The 24,519-nt window shown below is 37.1% G+C and overlaps 2 protein-coding genes across 16 annotated transcripts in view; both read left to right on the top strand.

Annotated features, from left to right (window-relative positions):
• The first annotated feature begins 37 nt into the window (after window positions 1-37).
• LOC26529360 lies at window positions 38-642 on the top strand. The gene is made up of 2 exons (XM_015177106.3): window positions 38-318; window positions 376-642. The coding sequence occupies exons 1-2, from the start codon at window positions 207-209 to the stop codon at window positions 522-524; spliced, it is 261 nt and encodes an 86-aa protein (XP_015032592.1). The 5' UTR covers window positions 38-206; the 3' UTR covers window positions 525-642.
• Window positions 643-15,318: 14,676 nt separating this feature from the next.
• The window catches only part of LOC6649760 (glutamate-gated chloride channel), a 35,948-nt gene continuing 26,747 nt past the window's right edge, over window positions 15,319-24,519 (top strand). For all 15 annotated transcript variants that reach the window (XM_047009302.1, XM_047009301.1, XM_047009300.1 and 12 more), the window contains exon 1: window positions 15,319-15,354. The gene's annotated coding sequence lies outside the window, so the exon portion shown is untranslated. The remainder of the gene's footprint in view (window positions 15,355-24,519) is intronic.

The following is a 24,519-nucleotide window of genomic DNA, read 5'->3' as shown; positions in this document are numbered from 1 at the left end:
TTACTAACTCACTTAAGTGCCAGTTCAAGACTTAATCCTACTCTTTTCATTTACACTGACTTATCTTTCAATTGAAATTTCATTCATGTCGGAATTTCACCTTGTTTTATAAATCTAAGTATACTTTACCCGATGGCAAAACTATACAAATAAAACAATTCCCCATACAAGCAGTCAATTTATAATAAACTAGATTATCTGTCGCAATGGCGACATCTGCAAAAAGCACCTGCATTTGCCTCATAATATTGCTGATTTTATTGGTGGTATTTAGCTCTATTGGTCTCTACTTTACTTTTACAAAGGAAAAAAAAATGGGTAAGTTAAGTTGGTTAAGTAACTATTCCTTATAGTAATAACATTGTCATCTGTCAGTTTTGGAATCGTGTCATAATATGGGTGGCTCTTGCCTGGAGTTTAATCACTGCAATAACGCTTATCAATCACGTGTCATAACCAGATGCATATTGGCACGCAAAGTTTGTTGCATGAAAACCGAACAAGTGACAAAGTCCTTGGACTAAAAATAAAATACAACAAAACGAAGACACAGTCTTGAGAACTATCTTCCTTCACAGCACTTTAGTGTATTATAAAACTAATTATTGTTGTTTCTAATACACTCTAAAATTAGTCTTTCAACTTAATTAGTATTCATAGCCAACTAGAAACATGTCATTATTTGTATACGACTTTATATTATAGGTATTCATTCAAAAATTTTGGGTGTATAAAGTTTATACTATAAACTTTGAAAAGTTTTTAAATTTCATAAGAAATTGATACATATGCATATAAAAATGTTAACTTTATGGAATATTTTTGCCGCATTATATGAATATTTTGACATCTGGACCATAGTGCAATTTCTAAATCTTAGTATAAGTATAAGACTAAATGTAATAAAAATTGCAAGGAGGTTAGAAAAGTATGAGATGATCTACTTAATGTATCCCCTAATGCTATTCTGTATACGCAATGTGGAGGCTTGCCTAGTCAATGACGTCACTAAAATCAGGTCAACACGAGTCTAAGGCTGAGTATGCAGAACGGTCTGAGGTGAAGCTCATACAAATTATGTTGTGTGTGTTTGTGTGAAGGTTTGTGAGAAAGTGAGAGAGAACGTGGGAGAGCATGATGTTGGTAATGTTGGGTTTTTTGGGAGCGAAAAGTGAACGACGGGGAAGGGGCAACAAAAAATAGCAACTCACTGTGGAATATTTTCAACGTTGCCCAGCCTACACTCACCTTGAGACCTTATTTTTGTTCTCTTTTGGGGGTTCTGTTAGATCCTAGTTAATGGGCAACGTCAACGGACCGCCCGCTGTTTGGTCCTGGTCCTGAATCTGGTCCTCTTTTATGGAGGAGGGACAGTTCATTTTCGGTTTTGACATTTTTCAATATACATATTGCTTTATATAGACTACATAAGTCTATGAGTGTATCTGTGTGTGTGGGTGTGTGTATTCTGAGTCCGTTTCTTCATCTTATGTTAGGCTATTTTCTTGCTGGTTTTATTATTTCGTTTTGTTACCGGGGGTAAATTAAATTCAGATTATGCGGCAGCCATGGACTCTTAACTAGATGAAATGCGATGAGAGGGCAGCCAAAAAAGGAAAGTAAAAGTGACTGGCATTTGTTTTCCATATATTGATTGCTTTTTAATGGATTTTCGCATTTGCCATAAGGTGGGGCAACGGCGACTCCATCTGCCATATTCCACCTACTCGCTACCTACGCCTTATCTCCCACTTCCAGCTTACTACTGTGACTACGCCAACCATTCGCTGCCTTATCTGGTCCGAGAGCATTAATTTTATTTACATAGTTAAATGGTTCAATTGTTTGGCTGTTGATTTAGTGCTGGAATTTCAGTCAGCAAAATTAATTGTTTGATTTGTGGCTGTAGTCGCATCCATTTTTTCATGGATGTATGTGTGTATGTAGGTCAGAGTCTTTTAGTTCTCTCTCTCTCTCTCTCTCTCTCCCCTTCTCTCTCTCTCACACACACTCTTTCTCTCTCTGTTTCATATCGCTTATTTGGTAGTTTCTTTCTCACTCACACAATTCTCCCTTGGTGATTTACAGTTTTATTTGCACAGTTTATAAATAAAACTGTCAAGTGAGAGCTGACGTTGGCAGCTGCTCATCTAATGGCATTTCCCATGCCTGTTTAAAGTTTTAGTTAGACATTTGTTATGCTGACAAGGCTTGGAGTTGTTCCTGTTGGCGGAGTCCAGCACAGTCCAGTGAGTTCCAGTTCTAGTTGTTAAGTTAGTCAATCAGTTAGCTTGTCAATCAACCGTGTCGACTTACACACTCTTTAGAGCCAGCAGGTAAAACGGAACTGCAACTGACTACAAGCTACAAGACTTGTATACAAGAGAAACATCGGACCTACGGATTGCATACGACAAGAGGTAAAATGTTCCATTAACTTCTAGAAGCCAAAGTGATCAAACAATAAAGTCAAGCAGAATTGGAACCGACAGTTCCAATACCGTTTCCGGAAGTTTAGGGGCGAGCAGATAAATGATTCTTCTACTTACTTTAATATATGTAGATAAACTTGCAAAATATAAATAAAATTTCGATTACACTTATTAATCTGTTTTTAAAATTCTTACACAAATATCTATAAAATCGAATCCTTATTTCTTTGTGGAGTGGAAATGTTTTCTTATACTTTTATTAAAACTTGAAAAATCATGATAAATAATAATAAATAATAAAAACAGATGTATAAATTAAAACTATGCCAATATAAAAAGTGTTATATTTATTTTGATTTTAAATGAGCAAGTATAATGGTAATTAATACGCTTAATATTATTAACTTTTCAATTAGAGCAGGCACTTTGATTATAATTAACAAATTTCGGAGATTGATTGACCTTTTAAATTTCAAAGCTAATTAGCCCATATCAATTATATTTTGGTTGCCTGTTTAAAGCATTATTAATTACGTATATAAATTCATATAAAGTCATAAAAACTCAGAAAAGTAACTACAATTGCCAATTATATCAATTCAGGGATAAATGTCAAAGCATATATACATATATACATAGTCCTTGCCTCTTAAGGTCGAGCGTTAACAAAGCTTTCTATATACATACAACGAGCATAAGGAGCAGCAGTTCAGCTTAGCAGCTAGGCAAAAAAATAAAGTCATGTTACTGGAGAAGGCTAATTGAGGGAATGGGACTAGGATAAAATACAACAACAGGAACATCAACAACTACAAAAATGGATGAGAAAAAAAACTCACCACGGTCTTGCTCTTTTGGGGCCAAAACAACTCTTTGCTGCTACTGCTGTTTGGGCCCTTACTGACTTGGTTGACTTCTCTTTTGGGCTAGAAGAGTCAGGGCTGCGTCTCTCACGCATAGACATGGCAACAGAGAAGGCAGCAGCAGCAGAAGTAGCAGGAGCAACATGGTTGATGCCATGGCATCGGCAATGGCAGTAGCAACGACAGCAGCAGCAGCAGCAACAACAACAGTAAACAGCAAATGCCAGCTTTCATCTTTTTTTAGCACACGCGCCTGACTTGCTGCTACCCAGAGTCGGACCCGCCTGGTTACCCCTGCATCTCCCCTCCCATACACTGCTCACCCTTCTATTTTCCACCCACTCGTCGTTGGTCGTCGCCTGTCGACTGTCAAATCAATTTGTCAGAAATCACTGACAGCTGCTTACAGCCAAAACACACAAACATGGCCAACCGAGCCCTCAGTCTCGTTTCTCGTCTCTGAAGAGTTGTCATGGTAAAAATAAAAATACAACAACACCAAAAATAGTATAACAAAAAGCAAAACCTACAACAACAATAGCAAAAACAAAAAATGTAACCAAAGAAAAGAGGAATATACAACGAAAATTGCCTGGGGTGTAAATTATTGCGCATATTTTCATTTCTTTCTTTCAAATTGCTTCTGCAGATTGCCGCCATTTGAAAATTGTCTAAGGCATTTTCATCTTGATGTACAGAGAATCGAAATATGGCTCCGCAAGAACCACTTTTGACATTTACAACTCATTCTTACATTTTTTTTCTCTCTCCCTCTCTCTCTCTCTCTCTCTTTCTGGTTGTTTGTTTGTTTTTTGCCTTCGAAAATCTCTCTACGCAGCAAAAGAAGAAAGTTTTCAAGTTCGTCGACTGACAGACAGCAGCGGCTTTTGTTTGCATGCCACTCGCACACACACACATACATATTTGTACTCACTTACATAGAGAAGGTTGTGCCCTGCCAGGCGTATACGTAATTTAGCAGACAATGCCGAAACCAAAGATTTAAAAAAACCAAAAACAACAAAACGAAAGAAAAGGTCTTTGACTGACTCTCTAAGAGTTTACGTTTTACACTAACTTATAGCTATATTTGGGTAACTCAGTAGCATTGAAGCTTGTGTACACTAAGGTATGGGCAGTAAGAGCATATTTCTTACTTTAACTTATAGAGACTGAGGACTAAATTATAATATTGTAGAAAACATTAGCTAAACATTTTCATAGAAGATACATTTTATTTCACATTGATTAGGTTTTTTGCGGTTTTTATTGCTCAAACAAGTATCAAAACCCATCTTAACTAACTATATGCTAAAGGGGTGAATAAAAAGATTTTTGCTACGATATCATCATCATAATAAAATTTAATACATACTTAATTTTTATTGCCTATTTTATTTTAGTATGGCAAAAATTAAACATATTATCAATTGCCCTTTCTTAAACAATTTAGAAATGATTTATAATTTTTATAACATATGCAAACAGACGAGATTAATGTCCTGATGTTATAATTAAAATTAAATCTCTCCATTTTAATTATAGAACATTTGTTTGCGATAAAATGCGAAAAGTCTCTGCTCTAGTCGCATATAAATATGTTTTATCTATTTTACTATTGTTTGACTGATTCTCAAAAGAGTATTAAGAATTCTCCTATGGCAATTGTTTTCGCCAACTTTACTGGCTAGTAAAAACAACTACAGCAAATCAGTGGCAGTGGCATCCTGTCGGGGCTTGTGTTGCTTTTTATTTATTTTTCGTTTGTAATCTCTACCCCTTTTTTGTGATTTTTCTTCTTTTTTTGTCTGTATGTGTGTGTAAGAGTGTGGCATAGATTTTGTTTGACCAACTACAACATACAAGCTCATAAATAAGTAGGCAAAGGCCCATGAACCTCTTTTGTTGATGAGGGGCGGGGTGGGGAGTGGAAACAGGCATTGGAGGACTTTGCTATGTGTATGGGTTAAGAAAAATGAAAAATGGATTTCTGTGTCAGTTGGTTGCCATAATTTGAGCTTGGTTCGGCTTTGGCTTTGGCCAATTCCATTCATTCCGTGCTGCTGCTTTGACGCACATTCATCATTTGCCATTCAGTTGCTATCTCCCTTTTTTTCTCTTGTATTTTGAGTATATCACTCTCGTTTGCTCCCTCTCTATCGTCCTCTACGTCTGACTGTCGTTTATTTAATTAATTATTTTAAAGATTTGTGCCCTTTTTCGCATTTAATTAATTTATCAAAAGTGCAAATAAAAATTGTTTTCCAAGGGTTCTTGTTGGCGTTTGTCCCTTTTTTCTCGCTTTTCCCTTATACCCTTAACCCATGCATTCAAGGGGTATATTTTCACAAAAAACTGACTTACATGTCTATAAAGCAGCAATAGCGGAATACGTTGGCAAATATTTCTTATTTGGTACTTACCAATTAATTATTTAAAAAATATTTAGTTTTTTAAGAATTGTTGTCAAACACGTTGAACAAATTTTAATTTTCTCACATACAAGGTATCTTTGAGTCGTCCATTTAAGTTGATGAACTGACGTTTTTTTCAATCTTTTTGTTTTTGTCTGTTCCTTTCTGTTCCTCTAAATATTTTATTTTAAATAAGGCAAACTTTAAATTAGCCTCCCCGCACCTTGTCAGGGGCATAAGTGGGGTTAAACTCGCAGGGTGGATGTCTGTGTGTGTGTCTGTCTGTCTGTGTGTGTGTTTGTGTGTGTGTGGGGTTAAGCCAAGGCCAAAGTTGTGAAAAAAGTTTGTTGAGCTCTGGTGTTATTTTTCTTCTTTTCATATTTTGTTGTTGCTGTTGTTCTGGTTCTCGTCTTTGTTGATGATGTTGTTGTAACTCTGATGCTGATAGGTCTAATAACTTCCCCGGGATGGTGTAATCCTTTGGGTGACGTTTCTGTCCTGTTGTTCGACTAATGGACACGGCCCAGGCACGTAAATGGATCTGATGATTATGATGATAATGGTAATGAGTATGCCATCTACGTGTTAATTTCTCTGGCATCCAAAAGAAAATTACAAAAAAAAAACAAAAAAATATTAGCAAAACAGATTTCAAAACTTATTTGTGTGTTTTATTCAATCAGTAAAGAAAGTTTTTTGATGTTTGCATTATAAAAATATATTTGTTGCTGCGTTTTCACAGACTTGTGCTTTTTACCAAAAACGGAAATTAGTTACACAACTTATAATTAAATTCCTTCAGCTGCAAGTGACTCTATATGTGTGCAACAAACTAAGCATGTAAAGTGGCTCTGGAACCTATGGCCGGAAAACGGGACCAAACCAAGGGTTGGGCTCAGATTCCAATAGAGTCGTTGCCATGGACAGCATTTAAGTGCACAAACCATAAAGGCAAAGACGAAAATATACACTTAGCTTAAGGTCCTTAATTTCCCTCTTGTTATCTCTCCAAAAACAGGCGCCTTAATTAGAAAGCATTTGGGGCTGACTGATTGCCGCTGGCGAGGATATGGCTGGTTGATCAAGCATTTATGTTGCAGACAACACAAGACATATGTGAACATGGAATATGCCCCGTTGACTTTTAGTAACTATCAGTTTACAAGTCACACTTGCCTAAATGGGATTATAAAGCATACATATGCTTAGACTATGGATATTTATTTATTCATAAGTAAAACCTATAATTTGCGATCATTTAAAACTGAGCTATAGTTGAGGTCTTTCTTACTATCAAAGTTAAAATTAATATGCATATGATATGTTATAATTAAAATGTTTATAAGAAATGTTGAGAAATAAACTATAAATTATTCTAAATTGTATTAAAATATATTTTATTGTTATTTAAATTTATTTTTTTTTAATCGAAAAATTTTCTATGTATAATCTGTTAGATGTATGTAAACGCGTTCAATAAAACCGAAAATTTCACTTAATACGGTTTCATTTAGCTTTTGCGCTATCTGACATTACTAACTAATTTGAAGAACTATTTGAGATATTTTCTAAAATTTTAATTCCACTTTAATTGCTGGAAAAATATGTGTTTATTATTGTTGTGAGAAAGCATTTTTAAGTTTTAAAACGAAATAACAGAAAGGAGAATTGTTTACAGACCAATGATTTCATTTAATATTTTCGCCCAAAATCCATAACAAAATTTCCCCCCCGGGGATTCCTGATTGCACAACACACAAACCATCACGTTGCCCACACAGATACTCGCATATGCACATGTGTCTGTGTCTGTGTGTATGTGTATTTATAGCATTTCCGATCATTGCCTTCAAAATTCTATGTCGATTATTGAAATTGATTTGCACAATTGAACGGCATGGCGAGGACACGCATAAATCACACATGCATCAATTATTGAGGCGAAGGTGGAGATGGGGAGGCTCCAGCTCAGGAGTGGAGCTGGGAGTTGGAGGCAAATGTGGGCTTGGCCCATCATCGATATTCTCTCTTCAACATTTCCCGACACGTATTAATATTTAATATGAATATGCGAATGTGAAAGGGAATAAGGCGTTGTTAGATAGGCAAGTGGCAGAGAAAGTAGAGGAGGAAGAGGAGGAGGAGAAGTATGCTGCGTTAAATGGGCGGCACATCAGAAGGGCGGCGTGTTTTTGTCAAAACAAGCACAGCAAGTAAAGTTTGATTGTTTAGCAATAATATTTCAACATTTCGTTGCGGCTGGTTGGGCGATTATAACAATTTTCGTTATGCCTTTGCCATTCGCGCCTCGTTGCTCGATCAATTATGCAAATGGCTATGGCCCAAGCCACACACACGCAGGCAGACAGAAATAAACACACAGATACTAACACTGAGAAAAACACATACACATTTATTCAATAATAAAGTGTCGCCATTGATGATGATATTGGAATTCTCTTGCTTTGCCGCAAGCATGTCATAGCATTTATTACAAGTAAATTGCGTATACGCAATGTTTGCATTCCCCTTTTTCGTATTTCTCTCTCTGTTTGTGTGTGTGAGTGTTTTTGGGGTTGCATATGCTAAGAGGGTTGGAACAGCCGGGGCGTGTAAGATGAGGTCAGAGTAGAGGATTAGGCGACATATGTAGATTGTAAGCGAAAAAGTTTGAATATTTGAGTGAAACTTTAAATCATTTCTTTTATTTCTCTATAACAAAAAATTGTCATCAGCTGTCTGCATTTTCTTTTCCTTGGGAGAAAAGGAGAAAAAAAGAGGAAGTGAGTTCAAAAACGAGCAATAAATTACGAATTGAGGATAGGGATAGCAAACCGAGCACCAAGGGAATTGGGCGTCAATTACTTCAATTGCCTGGCAGCAGCTGCCACAAGTCAAATAAAACATATTACAAATGCTTCCCCTACTAACGCGTTTCATTTTTGTGCCATGCTTCCGCTTTTATTCTCGCCCCCCCACCCCCCTCAAATTCTCCTGTCCCATTATACATCCTACACTGTTACTCTATTATTCAGACTTAAGAGAGCCAATGTGCCAGCAATCTGACAAATTTCGCACAAATTATGCGTCGGCCACAAAATGATGATGACGCCGACGAAGATGACGATGACGATGACGATGACGAGGACGAGGACGTCGTCGAGGGCGACGATGGCCAAATGGAATAAAGAAAGATAGAAGTAAAGCCAAAGGAGAGGAAATTTTGCCAAAAGGCCGGCAACAAAAGGCGACGAAATTATTATTGCATTAAGTGGAATTATTAAATTTCATCGGCGTCGGCTCAGCACAAATCAAAATAAATAAATCTAATCAAAAATAAGTACACAAATAAAAATACAACAGCAGCAGCAGCGGCAAAGGACGAGGACTCCTGGCCAGCACACTGGAAATAAATCAATAAAAAATAAAATAAAAAGAGACAATGAGACAAAAATACATACATATAGAAGAAAAATACAGACGGGTGTGGGGAAACGAAGAAAAAGACGAAAATTTGGCCACTGAAATCAACATAAACTTTGATATATTGTGTGTGTGCCGCAATAGGCCTGGCTACGCCAGTCCTGGCTGGGACAGGGCACAACCAGGCGTTGTCCTGCGTTGATTTAATGGCCTGCAGAGGTGGCACAGAATCGACAAGAGTTGAGGTTGGCGTTGGGGTTAGGAGATGGAAGCTTGGAGCTTTGGGGGCTATAGAAACTACTTATTACGAACGCTGCTTGTCGCCATTGTTGTCAATTTTGTCCTGGCTTTGACAGCAACACAAAAGGGAGGACGCCGAAGGGTCGCGTTTCGTTCGCTCTCTTTAGTGGGGACATTCAAATTGTAGTCGTCGCATCATCATCTTTATGGCTATTGTGATTTTGGAATTAATTGCCACACACACACACACGCGTACCCGTATATACACACAGACGCACACACAAACACACAGAGGCATTCACGCATTCCACTCCTTTGGCGCCAGTGCTTAAGGGATTTTTGGGCAACAGTTTTGCCCGCTGCTGTTTGTGCTGTTGCTGTCTCCTCTTTAGCTGCTGGTTTACTTTGATTGCCCCCGAAAGTATGCAATGCCTTATAAATTCAGTTTTTATGTGGCAGTCTTGCTTCTTTTGCCCGCTCCACAATTTGCCCCTTTCGGAACCACTTTTATGACAGATCATTAAAATTTTTTTTTTTGGCCCCACAAAGGTTTTATTTTAAGTAGCCTGTTTGTCTTATTTTTATGATCCTTGATTCTGGTTTAGCCGTTTCGGTTTCGGCTGCAGCTTCGAATTACCTCCCTATTCCCTACCAGTTTGCGGCTTATATATACATACGTATTTCTTTATGTGGCTGTGTGTCAAAGGGTGCATTAATATTGAACTTTATTGTGTCTCTCGGTGTGAGGGTTCGCTTGTTTTTCTTTACCAACGAGGTCAGTAAGCAGACAACACCCAAATTATCTTCCAAGAAAGTGTTAATGTTCTGCAGGGTAAAGTGTTTATTGAGGGAAATGCGGAAACAATAGGCACATTGAAATGATGCAATAAAAAACATAACAAAAGCAAAACTGAATTCATACTTCTTGGGGTTTTTTTTAAATATGTTGCTCTATTGTTTTTAATTCATGGTCTTATTACAGTTTGAGAGGTTTAATATTTATATAATCCTTTCTTATGAGACAAACTACTACGGACAAAAAACAATAAGATCGACAAATCTAAAACCTAGAGAGCAGTTTTATATTTAAAGCAAAGTAAACTGAATATGAAATGTTTAGAGAAACTTTTAAAATTGTCTCCACATCTTTGTCGATTTTCTAAGGGTCCAATTTGTCACTTCAATATTCTTGCACCATTCAACTTCGATTGCGACTCATCATGGCTGCTGCTTGTGTGGCTCAGTGTACTCTAACTGATAGGTCTATTGCCAGCATTTACCTGTTTGGGAGCCTTAAACATACATACATACACCTGACAACTCATTTTAATGTATGTTAAACCTCAGTTCCTGGGCAACCATAACAGCAATCTGAAAAACAACAACAAAAACAGGAGCAAAACGAAGCAAAATAAAATATAGAACAGCGGCCTCTTTTTGACATTTTGAGTGACATTATTTGTGTCAACAATAAAACACTCGTCAAGTGAGGAAAGAAGGGAGCAAGAAAAAGCTAAGAAAAACTCCCCGAAAATCGTTTGAGAGAGAAAGAGAGAGATGCAGAGAAAGAGAAAAGAAGCCAAAGGAAAAAACCAAACCAGCATCTAAGGCGAATCCAAAACCAGAGGGCTAGTGCAATTTAAAATTCAATAAAACTTCAATCAGCGTTTAAAAATATCAATGTCTTTATGTCTATGTGTAGGTTGCTATGTGCACCAGTGTGTGTTTGTGTGTGTGTGTGTTGGTTGTGGTATGTGTGCCAAGCAATTTAAACAAATTGAAAGCAAGCGCAAATAAAAAACAGTTTGTTGCCACTTTTCACATCAATTACGCACTTCAGCTAAAATAGACGACGACGACGACGACGACGAGGACGTGGACGACGAGGACAAGAACGAAGACTATAACGAAGACGTTGGAAAAAACGAACGACGGGGCACCAGCAGTAGTCCATCTACCTTCTGCTCTCGCCCCTCTCATTCTTGTTCATCTTCTTCGGCATCTCCTTTTACCGCTGTTGCTGCTACTTCTCGTTCCTTGTGCTCTGCTCTTTCAGGACAAAAATAACACTTGAAACTAAACGCGCATTCAGGCAACATAGCCGCTGCTGCTATGGCCGTTGCCGTCGCCGTTTCTGTTGCTTGCCTAGGCTGCTGCTGCCACACCCACCAACAAGAATTTTCCTGCGTACACGGTCGTTTTTTCGTGGTAGCCCCCACAATCACCCAACAAGCCGTAGCGTTATCTCCATCTCCCTTCTTCCCCTTGAACAATTTTGAATACGTGTGCCTGTCTTTGTGTGTGTGCTTATTTCTGTCTCCGTGTGTGTGTGTGTTTGCCTATGTTTTCGTTTGCAAAAAGCGAAAGTAAATGTTTGAAAATCGTAAGGAAGGAAAAATCAAGTAAGCATCAGATGCATACACAAAAACAGATAAGGGGAAGGGGGCAAATTGGGATGGAAAATTTTCAAATAGAATGAAAAGCAAACCTTATCCTTTTTGTTGTCGAAGTTGTGTATGCACTAGCAGGTCCATTCAAAAGATTTTTGGCATTGATTAATGGATATCGATGCCAGGAGAATTGCAATTTTCACACAAATATGAGATTAGATTGGACTATAATTCAACACTTTTTTACAAAATAGAATTCATTGAAACTAACGATACTTTTAACAAAATCAAAATGGTGTTCTAATTTTTGTTTTATTGGAAATTCTTTTTGATGCAGCATTTTTCCTTCAAAACGATTAATAAATTTTATAAACACACTTGATCCCAAATGTGTGCGAAATTCAAGAATACATAATTGAATATTGTATAGTAGTAAAAAGCGCACAAAGATCCAAATTTTTCGAACAGCTCGATCCAGTTCCGAAACAAGGCCAAATAAAAACGAATAATTGGAAAAGACACATTCATAGCGATCGTAATTTCTTTGCTTTTACTTGAACTGTAGTACTCGGTTCGGTAAGGGTAGCATTGGAAAAATGCTAGAATGCTGTTTTTGTATTTCTTTTTTATTTTATTGCGCGTGATAACGAGTGGGGAGGTGTGAATTTAGCGGGGCATGGGGGCAATGGAAGTATGTAGTTAAAGGTATTGGTGGCAGGCCAAGACAAGGATAGGGGAGTTCGTTTGGGGTTTTTTTTTTTTGACTTCACTTGGCTTGGCTTTGTTTTGCTTTGGTGTCTGGGCAGCGAGAGCTGTTTGATGTTATTATAGATGACGATGATGATGATGATGACGATGTCGACAACGACGATGATGACGGCCGCGACGACGATTCAGAAGATGTCGACGACAATCGCTGCGTCTCAGATTCAGGACACAGACAGAGACATAGTAAATGGCAATGATGATGATGATTTCGCCTCCACTTTCGCTTTTTCTGTTGAGGGCTGCCAATCAAAGTCGCCGCACCAAATGTCTTGTTCTTGGGCATGTTCAGGTTGTCAAGGCTGTTTCAAGTACATGCGTGTGCGTGCTTCAATGTGTGTGTGTGTGTGTGTGTGTGTGTGTGTGTGTCTTGTCGGCCATTACTTTGTTGCCTAGGTGGTGCCATTATTGCTGTTGTTGCCTGTCGCCATTGACAATGATGGCAAGTAACTTAAAGCCGACTAGATCGTTTTGTTAAGGTGATGCTAAATTATTTTAGATAGCCTAAGTGGGATATGTAATTGCATTTGGGAGGGAAATACTTGAACAACTGAATGGAAATTGACTAAATAATTTGATTCAATAAAATGTTTTTTATTTTAAAACTGACTTAAACACATTTACGAATTTATAGTAAAATAGTTTAAGTCAAAAGATCAATAGTAACGGCTTGACTCATTTCATTTTTTTTATGAAGGAAATTTTAACTCATAGATAAAGCTTTTGGACTTTCTTTCCAATGCAACTATTGAAAAACATCTATAAGTGTAGCTTTAAAACTAACCAAGAGACGTAAAGTATAATGCTTAATTTGTTTGGGGCGTTTTCCTAAACATCTAACTTAAATTTATCTACCAAGTTAGCGAACACATTACCAACTTCCTTTTGTAAATTTTTCTGTTGATAAAATGTATTTTTGAAGCAAATTAACGAAACATGCCATTTGAATGGCTTCCGGTCAAAAAATGTTTTCCATTACTAAATAACGACTTAAAATTGTATGTTTATGTACACTCAAATCAAAGGTGATAAAATACATGACCATCTGACAACAGAGAACATTGAGATTCATGAATTTTGAAATCGACATGTATATTTGCCTTGTCGAAAAATTTGTTTAAATTTTCAGACAATAGTTAGTCACTTTAATTTGTAGGCATTGAAAACTTGAAAACAGAATTTGAATATTGTTTAAAATTTTAATCCTAGAATTTATTTTAGCAAAGAAGTTCGCCTTTTCTCTTTATTTTTTTTTGTTCTTACCTGCCATGCACCCCTGGACCAGCGTGAGGATATATCTAGCGAAAGGTTCCCAAAAAGACTTTGCCTCTTCCGCTATACTCAATGCTGCTGGCGCCTAACAATATGCAATAATAACAATTTACATATTCATGAGGTCGCTTGCCACAAGAGCGACAAGACAACACCAACGTCGACGGCGGCGGCAGTTTGCATAAAGAGCAGCAGAGGCCGCTTTAAACAAAAACAACACACACAAAAAATTTAAATGAAAGACAGAAAGAAGCAAGTTAACCCTCGCCGCAGAGTCCCTTTCCCCTTTCTATACAACCATGGATGGCTGTTAACCCCACGGTAAAACCGATTGGACAGCCCTTTTGTTAAGCCGGGGTGCGCGTAACTGTAGCTGGCCAAATATTTATATTTGCCAACTTCCTTCGCTGTATTTCCACACTGTAGCCCCCGTCCACTAACCTTTTTTTGGTGGTAACCATCCTTTTGGCTCATTTATTTATTTTTCATATTTTTATGATATTTATTTTCGAGCTGGTATTTTGTTTGTGCGCTTAAAAGTAGATAGCGGAAATTTTAACCGTTAATAGTAGGAGAGCGGCGGCAAACTGTTGGCGCGAGAGGTGCGTAAAGCTTGGAGTTGGGGTGGGGAAAGTGGTGAAAATAAAAACCTACAAGTATTATTATTTTTAGTTGTGGGAGAGATGAAGGGTTTGAACCTAGTGAAAAAAATTTTTCTGTCTTTACTTTTTTGCTTTAGATTGTTGAATTGTTTTTACTCTTGTTTTTGATATACACATGGTGTGTGTGTGTGTGTGTGTGTGTGGTAAGTGTATGTGTACTGCTCTTAGTTATATTGTGGGTGTATGCTCTTTGATGTAATATGAAAATCAAAACAAAAGACTACAATTTGTTAAGAGAAAAATTAAGAAAGATTCTTGCAGCATCCACATCGAGTCGGCGCTCTCAATTGAATTTTATTCTCATTCGCTCTTATTACTTCTCTTTGCAGTAGCAGCAGCAGCAGCAGCAGCAGCAGAAGCACCATCAGCAACGACGCCTTTGAGAAAAACTGACAACCAGTTCCGAGTTCAGTCAGGTGCAGACAGTTGACGTGTTTGGTTGACCAAAGCGGCAAACAAGTTTCACAATATATCATAGAAATATAATCAGAACAAAACGGAGACACGGAGACAATTACAAAAATAAAATATATACATATATGTATTCTCGTATGACTCCTACTCGTACGGCAAACAAAAATATATTTTCAAATAAAAATACAATCAAAATTTTGCTACAAAATGTTTATCAAGTAATAAACAAAAAGGAAAGATGTGAATTCAATTGGGAATCGTCTGCATAAAAAGAGGAACTTTCGCGCGCGAGTGTGTGTGTCTGTGTGTTGCTCCTTGCCTTTGGTCCAGTGTGTGTGATAGTGAGTGTGTTCATGTTTGTCATATATTCTACATTTGTGTGAGTGCGTGCCACATATCAAAAAGGAAAAACGCGCAGCTAAGCAGGAAAAGTAGCAGCAGCAGCAGCAGCAACCGCAGCCAGCAGCAGCCAACATAAGGTAGGGCCTTTTCCACAGCATAACTCACCACACCCTGATCCTGCAGGATTGGTAGCTGCGCAGAGAGAGAGAGAAAGAGAAATACAAAGAGAGATTATGGTACAAGGGGTGAGAAGGGGGCAAGAGAGAAACAAAATGCGAGCGAGCAGAGTAAATTCTCTCACACGGCGGCACGTGGAGTCTGTACACTGTCAAATGCCTTCCATAACAAAAAAAAAAAAAGGAGAAAGATATTATCTAAAAAGTTAGAAAATTTCGTTTTTGATAATTTTCTATAGCATACTTTCCAGGGCAGGTCACCCCAAGGCGAAATTGCGTTAAATTAGTTATCCACTTTCAATTTGTTGTTGATCATGTGTTACGCTCTAAACTGACCTTGGGGCAATGACTTGGTTTTTGCAATTATAGAAACATTTTGTATGTGCAAAAAAAAAAGGAGGACGAAAACAAAAACTAGGATACTGTGTCACACGCACACACATTGACAGAAATAGAAGGCCATGTGTACATGTAAATGACCGGAAACTGTGCTCAAGTGTTAGAGTCGATGCCGACTGCTTTTGGATAGAGATGAGGCCAATTTTCCCTTTCTCTATTCTTGAATCCTTGTCTTACTCTGGATTTATTTTTCCCCCTTCCCATGCCCCAATCTTCTTGATCATCTTTGCTTTCTTTTTACCAGTTTTTCCCTTTTTCTTTTTCTTTTTTTTTTCCTTTTTTTTTTTTGGTTTTTGTTCTTTTTTCTGTAGCTTTGTCAGGAAAGCACTTCAATTGTCAAATTGTTCTTGTTTATTGTTGCAATAGTTTTGTTGATGGACAGGTTTGCCTTCCAACCAGCCGGCCTCTCTACTTCCTCTTCAACTGTTTCACCATTATGTGTCTATCTCCTTGGTCTCTTGGCTCCTTTCACTTGTTTTTAAAGTGATTTTCGCAGACGTCGTCACTTTTTATGGGCGTCGTCGTGGTCGTCGTTGCCGTTGCCGTTGCCGTTGTCGTCTTTTGCAAGTTGGTAGTTGCTGGCACCAAGCAAAGCAAAACAAAACAATCAACACGGAAGTATTTTTATATACACATACATATGTATATTTGTGTGTCGTTGTGTGTGTCTCTGTGTGTAAATCAGCGTGGCCTAGTGCGCTGCTTGAGGTTGACGTGCGCGCGGGCTTTTGTCTCTCCTTTTTCCATGTGAGTTTTATGTATGTGAAGTGCCTTTAGCTCCATTTCAGCTTGACATTTAAGTTTCTTGCCTTTCTTTTCGTTCGTTTTTGTTGTTGTCAGTGTCGTTTTTGTTTTCCATCTCCTTCAGTATTTCTTTGTTTTTGTTGTTTCTTACTTCTTGTTTCCCCATTTTATTTGTCATTTAGTTCTGTTTGCTTTTGGCTAAGTTCAAAAGTTAGGCTAAGGCGGGAATGACATTTGTATATATGACCACAATTAGAGTTTTAGTATTTTACTTTTTGCAACTATTTTTTGTGACACCTTCTGATGTAGGATAAAAATTTATCCTTAAGCTGAAGCATGTCAAGATTTTGGCATCTAAATTACATTATCTCTAATAAAACGCCTTGTTTTATCCCAATCATAAAAATTATAGTAAGTGAATTTAAGTACATATATTTGCCATTTGCTAAAGTGTTTTCCATAAACATTTAATTTAACAATAATTCGAAAAATTCTCTTCTATTGTGGCAAATGAAATAATTTTTCTATAAATTGTTTAATGCACATGTCATGAATGACAAGTGGAAAATTGCATGCTGTAGACCGAAAAAGCGAACAAATATCTCAAATATTGAAAGCTATCGGCAAACTTTTTGTAAGCAATTGCGGCATCTTCATGGGGGTCCCAAATTTCATAAATACAACAACAAAACCAAAAAATGTTGAGATACTTTTTTGTTGTATTGTGTATACAGATACTGATACTGAGATACTTGATGTTGGGGCAGACAAAGGCAAAAGGCAATTATAGAAATACAGACGAGAGTAGCAACAACTATATAAAAGCCAGTTGCCATAGACAATCACAACACCAACAACAAAAAGAAGAACAAGAAAATCAACTAAAAAAGGAGACCAAGACAAGAGCGAGCAATGGCCATAGTGATGGCTATGGCGATGGCGACGGCAATGTTGACGACAAGTAGCTGCAAAAGTTCTGCGACGTTTTGCGCATATTAAACAAAGTTCCATAACGTCGACTGAGAACTGCCAACTGCGAACTGGGATATTGTGGCTGAAACTGTGTCAGAGTCAGAGGCTGAGACTGAGGACTCAGGACTAAGACTGGGTCTGAAGCTGCGGCAGCAGTCTCATTATTTATTTGATTGCCCGCACAGCCAATGCTCAAATTACCCCGAGGGAGCTCCCTGCTCCTTCGTATAGTAGAAACAAAAAACAAAAACCAAGCATAATAGTCAGAGGCATAAACGTAATTAATAAGGCAAATTAATGCAAACAATAATACAAATTCATTTTCATGCACAAATGAAACTAAATTACAACAACGTGAGCTCGACAAAAAAAAAAAAAAAAACAACAACACAAAGCAAATTGAATGCTAATTTCAGCTTAAGACGAAAACTTAATACTCTCTGGGGGAAACACACACACAGATAGCGCAGCCACACAGACACCAAAGGCACACACTTAATTTGTTGTGGTTCCCACACAAATTTTTGTTAGAATACCAAAAAGTTTTAATGAAACATAACTTTAGCGAAAAGTGAAACTAGATACAATCAGAAAATATTGTTTGATAAACAAATTAAACAAGTTTCTGGTACTAAAAATTATTATCGTTAGAAAATCAAAAAATTTGCAACATGGCACAAAAACTTTTACTAATTACCGATTACTTTTCATGTAAAGGCGAAGGCTTAAATCAATAATAATTGTGTGTAAAGTTTTATTGAAACTTTAGACGATGGACTTATGTAAAGTTTTGTATTTTTACTTTTTTGTTATTTAATTTATTATTTATGAAAAATGGTTTAAGCTGATTGTTAGTTGGTTTCAAAAGAGTTTGACCTCTAATTTTCAATAGAATTATTATTATATATATATAGTTTTACTATATATTTTTCATTAGGCTAATATAATTAAAGTTTAAAATAATCTGATGACTGTTAAAATACAGGAGGGATGAAAATTTCAAATGTTTTTATAAGATATTATTTTTAACGTAGATAAAAATATGCAGTTTTGCTTACAGTCAAAGATTATTTTAGAGTTGTCTCTCTAAGCCTATAGAAAAGTTTAGCGACCTTTTCTGAACGAATTCTAAGAGCAACAATACATATTTAGCTAATCAGCACAGCCCACACACCCACACACACACATACACAGATGGTCTTATACAAAGAAACATCGACAACTAAACAGTTCGTCGAGCAGAAAAACGAGGAAATCTACTTAATCACGTTTAATTAAGGTGAGTTTATAAGTACACATGTACATATATATATATATACGTATACACACACATATGTATGAATGTGTGTGTTTGTATGTATTCTGTACATAACTACTATTTTTTCCTTCATTTTTTTGCGAATTGCTTTTATTGCCTTTATGGCAGGGCAGAGATACAAAAGAGAGCTTGCCAGGTAATCGCAACTAACCCCTCAACACATAAACCAAACAGATTTCATGATGTGCACATAAATGCAAATTAGGGTTAAATGTGGATGAGTGTTTGTGTGTGTGTGTGTGTTTGTATGCGTGTGAGCGGGTGTATAGATGTGTGGGTGTGTGCACCACACCGGATTATAATAATAAGCAAGTACTTAACATAAATGGATTTATTGGCTGCACATTCATCAAGAGTCAAACGTAGTCACTTAGTTAACATTAGTAACAACTGAATGAAGAATGGCCACTAACTAACTAACACTGTCAAATAGCATAAGATATCGTTAAGTTTTTACTTCACTTTTGGCGTATCTGTTAATTCCGCTGGTAATCTAATGAAAATAATTTATTTGTTTTCCATATTTTGAGCATGCAATTTTTGAAGCACGATCTATAACGTCGCCAAATATACTAAATGTATTGAATAAGCTGCAAGAGATCAATTTGTCCATAGTCAATTCAAATCAAACGCAAACTGTTTTAAACAAAATCTTAGCTTCAGCAAGAATATAATTCAAACATTTTCTGAAACTTTAAAATTCCTAATAAGTTTTTATTAAATTGAAAAACTTAATTATAATTAAAAAATGTCTTTTTTCTCTTCTAATATGTTTATTTGAAATTGATAAATAATGTTTAGCTTCATGTCAGAGTGAATGTGTTTTGTTTAGGTTTAGGCGTTAGTTTTATGCATTTTTTTTTAAATTTGTTTAGTCAAGTTCATTTTAATAAAATCAAATTATCTTGATTCACTCAAAACAGAAAATGATTCAATTAAGATGTTTCTGAATGTTGTTTTTTACAACTGTGATTTATATGTATGCCGAAGCTAACAATTGTCCCTGTCACATTCAGCATTCCTTTGGTCCTCTGCTCCTCCTTCAGCCCTTAAAGTCCTAACGAAAGTCACACATTTGGTTAATTGAAAAAGCATGAAGGCCCCTCTTCATCATTAGCAAAAGCTTCGTGACTTATGTCGTTGCCTCAGACCTCCAGAACCTTAGACCCCTGCTGCTACGGCTGCTGCTGTTGTTGTTCCCGTTGTTGTTAGTGTTGTTGATGTTGCTCTTGGCATCTCCCCTTTACGGCATCCTGCCACATTCTTTCCATTTATGTAATCGATGCATGTTGAACAGCGGCAGCAGCAGCAACAACAACAAAAATAACAAGTGAATAGCATGTGTGACATGAGCTGAAACGAACGAAACGAAGCGCATTGAAAAGGCGGCAACGTTTTAGGGCGGAAAAAAGGGGCGGTAAAGAATATGGCGCACAAAGCAACAACAACAACAACAATAGCAAAAAACCTATCAAGTTGTAAGCTCGTTGATTTCAATTTGTGGATTGTTGTTGTTGTTTTTGCTTCTGCTGCTGCTGCTGTTGCTGTGTTAGGAAAATGCATTTACATTTGCATATTGCCCATTCGCCATGTTGGCCCACAGCAAACAAAAATATTGTTTTTTTCTAATTAAGCTAGAGCAAAAGACAGTATAGTATAAAATAGGCAAAATAAAAAAAAAAAAAAAGGCAAGGAAAAAATAAAATCTATATACAGATACACACATACACATTCATGAAAACTACGAGAGATAAGTCGAGAGGAATCGTCCATATAAATTGCCAGGCTAGCTGCTTTTCCATTTGCCTCATTTTTCTCTCGTTTTTATAGCACAAATTTAGTTTTTGTTTTTGTTCTTTTTTGTTTTTAAGCCAGGCGTTTGCCTAAAAAGTACATAAATTTCGAATAAGTCACGTTTCCGGAAAAGTCCCCAACACACAGGCGCACACACTCACACACACCCACATGCCGCTTTGTTGTGGCATTGTCTGCGGCTAGCAACAAATAGAGAAAAAAAAAACAAAACTAGGAACACACACATGTATACGATCATCAACAATAAAATACTGAAAAAAAGAAAACAAAATCAGACAAAATATTTCCCTCTTTACTGTGGCCCGTCTACTCAAAGTTCCTTTTCCTCTTGTTTTTAATAAATATTTCCCCTTTTTTTTATCTCTAAAGTTGCATAGTTGTTAATGTTTTTTTTTTTTCTTTTTTTCTTTTCACGTTGTCGTTGCTCTTCGTTTTAAGCTGATTTGCAGATTATTATCGAAAGGAAAAATAACATGAGAAATGTTACTACAGCAACAAGAAAAAGACTATCGAATACGTGAATAAACTCAATGCAAACATGATAGAATCATTAACACCGTATAAAATGCTATCGCAGTAAACTATCTACAATTTCAGTTCAATTTGGATATAAGAGACATATAGCTTTCATACTTAAATCATATTTGTAAGCTATTTTGAAAATATCAAAATGATTTCAATCTGAAGATGTCATTTGATTTTGCTGTAGTCATGAACTTAGTAGTAGCTTGCCGGAATACAAAATTTGAAGAAGTCTAGTTATGTAATTTTTTATGCTGTGCAGTTTCATCAAGTTTCGATGTGCCTTCTGCACCCTATAATGTCACGAGAATAAACCCAACAAATGGTTAACAAGGAGTCATAGTTTTCCCCTTTCGTTGCGCTCCTCCAGAAGCAGCGACAACAACTGAGTGCTGATTTATTTGCCACATTTGTGTGTTGCCTCAGTTGGTCTTACTACTGTTTTTTTCTTACTGTTGTCTGCATATATACTATAAAATAGCATGCACCCCATGTCCCACCTCAACTATATATAGTGTACCATCATCTACACCAATATTATACACACTCTATGTGCATATTTTTATGTCATGCTTTGCCTCCCTTTCTCACACGTTTCGCATTGCTCTGTCTTCTGTCTTTTTCTCATAGTTATAGCATTTGTGTTGGTTGGCTGTTGTTTGCTCGTTTGCTGGTCGCCATTTGCCTTCCATTTTTACGACTTGAATTTGTCGTCTGTTTCAATGTATATGTGTGTGTATGTATGTTGTATGTGTCTGTATGGGTGGCTGTTGCCTTTTTAGCTGAACTTTAATTGAATAAGTTTTAAGCGGATTTTGTTGGCAGCCAGTAGCAGCAACAACACCGCTCGCTCGCCTTCAGCTTTAGCTATGTACGTATATCCTGGCCTGGCTTTTGCGCGAGTGTGTAAAATAATTATTAATTGAAGTATGGAAAATACTAAGCACCAACAAAGGTTTTTGCATAACAAATTCTAAAGGGAGGCAACAGGCAACGGAGAACAAAAGGTGTTGCAATTTGATTATGGAATCATAACCGAAAGCAAGATTTGCATTTCTAATGCGTATTTATACATAAATTGATTATGAGGGCGCGACAAGTTAGCATAATTACAGTCAAGTGGCTGGGAAAAGCAAGAAAATGAAAGATTTCTCGGTTAAAATTATATTACGAACTCAGTGAATAATTTCAATCAGTTTTCAAAAATTAAAGACTGAGACAGACAGACCGAGAGAGAGAGAGAGAGAGAGAGAGAGAGAGAGAGAGAGAAGGAGAGGGAGAGAGAGGGAGAGAGGGAGAGGGCAAAGTAAAACTCTGTCTTGTACTTACATGAATTTTCACTTAGAGAATGTGCAGGTTAATCCAATAATATATTTCGTGGCACTCTGTTGTTTATTTATTGTGTTTCTTTTTTTGAAATATCATTCAATCCATTTTGCAGTTGGTAAGAGACTTTTTACTTCCTTTAACCAGATCATGGGCAATATATGTAAATGCATTTCGCAACCAGTTTCCATTACCGACAGGCCAGAACGGAAGTTGACCATTTTCATTTCCCTACCTCGCGTTTTACATAAAAATCAACTTGCTGTTGCCTTAATGTATAGGTACATACACCCATACTTACATACATATATGTATTTACGTATGTGCGTGTATGAACGTCTATTTGAGTGTGTATATGTGTGTTGTCTACCTTTGGGCTTTGCACTGAAAACTTGGAGTTGCACGTCGAAATGTAATTTCATGGCACACAAGTTTTTAATTAAATTTCATGGCAGACGGTACCAAAGCGAGCTGAAGCAGAAGCAGAAGCAGAAGGAGTAGAAGTAGCAGGAACAGCAGCAGAACCAGAAGCAGAAGCCAACTCGTAGGCAGCCTTTTAACATGCAATCAACAAACCACTCGGCATGCATATAGAGCAAACTATGTGTTACGGTGCATACATATATAATTGTATATAATATACAAAAATGAGTGAGAGAGAGAAAGTGGGCGAATATATGTACATACATATAAAAAAAAATGACACACAAAACTGCAGCCTTAATGCGTTTTTCAAGTGTCAGTCGGGCAGTGGTAAGAGTAGAGAGACGGAGCACAAGTCTGAAGAGAAGTAGAATTTCTAGAGGGTGAGCAATCATCGTCACATAATTTTATTAAGCTCTTAGCAAGACTGCGCCACAGGCCATAAACGTAGACGTTGATGTCCGAGTGGCTTTTTCTGCCTTTTTGTGGTCCGCTGGTTTGCTGGTTTGCTGGTTATTGCATCTCCAACATGTCAGCCATCATAGTCTCGACAGTAAATTCAAAGTGATGGAGCCGTTCACACGGGAAAACTTGTAATCGAGTAATCTACAATAAGAAAAACAAAGCTGTTTGGTAAAGACATTTAACACCAATCTCCAGATCCCTTTATATATAGAGTTTTTAAATTTAGCCTTAAAAAGTCTCAAATCGACATACTGATCAGACACTTAAATAATAATGACAAATCTTTCTCTTATGTCTTTGAAGGATTCGAAGTAGGTTTCCAACAATTGTAGTCAATTATAGAGCCCTTTAGGCTCTTAATTTATTAGGTTCTGTATTTAAAGTGATTCACTCTGATACATTTCTTCTTTGTTACTCTGGTTACCAACATCCTCAAGTGGCTGTCTGTAATTGCATCTACTTGACCTTCTCTGCCCGTGCTTGTTACTTGTTTTCGCTTTACTTGCTCTTGTGCCAAGTATATTGATATTTATTTCATTAGCTTGTATATTTCGTCCGGGCAAATCAAACAAAATTGTGGAACATTGTTGTTGCTTTTGCTATTGACAGGAGACGACAGAACGACACTTTGACTTTGTTTATGGTAAACAACAGCCGACAATATGTATAGTATTTGGCCTTCGGGCCTTCGACCGAGGGCGTACGGATGTATGTGTATGGGCGTGGCTTTAGACTAATGCAATTCGCTGTCACTATCGCTATCGCTGTGTTGTTTTTGGTATGCGGTTGGCAATAGTTCTTAGTGAGACGACAGACAAACTTGCTTGGTATATGTCTGCGGCATAGTTAGACATTACAAACACACAAGCACATGCACATGCCTGTGGTGGAGGCGACGATATGATGTAGATAGGTAGGGTAGGGGTGCTGCAGGGGGCAGACGCAACAAGTTATGCAGCCGCAATTAGTTGTGCCCTGGCCCCGACCCCGACCCCTGATTAAATTTCTTGGCATTAGTGCCAAAACCAAAAGCAGGCAACCAAAACCAAGAGTATGAAAGCACGAAACGATGAAGAGGCAAATTTCGTTTGCTGGCACAGCACACATGGCGTATGCGTTATACAAACAATTTACCAATTTTC

Source organism: Drosophila willistoni, chromosome 3R (assembly GCF_018902025.1).
Source record: "Drosophila willistoni isolate 14030-0811.24 chromosome 3R, UCI_dwil_1.1, whole genome shotgun sequence".
Taxonomy (NCBI): Eukaryota; Metazoa; Arthropoda; class Insecta; order Diptera; family Drosophilidae; genus Drosophila; species Drosophila willistoni.
Note: the sequence above shows the minus strand (reverse complement) of the source record. Positions and strands in the feature narration are given on the sequence as shown.

Excerpts from the sequence above, each read along its gene's own strand:
- LOC26529360 (XM_015177106.3), top strand. The coding sequence starts at position 207 with ATGGCGACATCTGCAAAAAGCACCTGCATTTGCCTCATAATATTGCTG. Across the intron at positions 319-375 it reads TACAAAGGAAAAAAAAATGG|TTTTGGAATCGTGTCATAAT; the intron begins GTAAGTTAAGTT and ends GTCATCTGTCAG.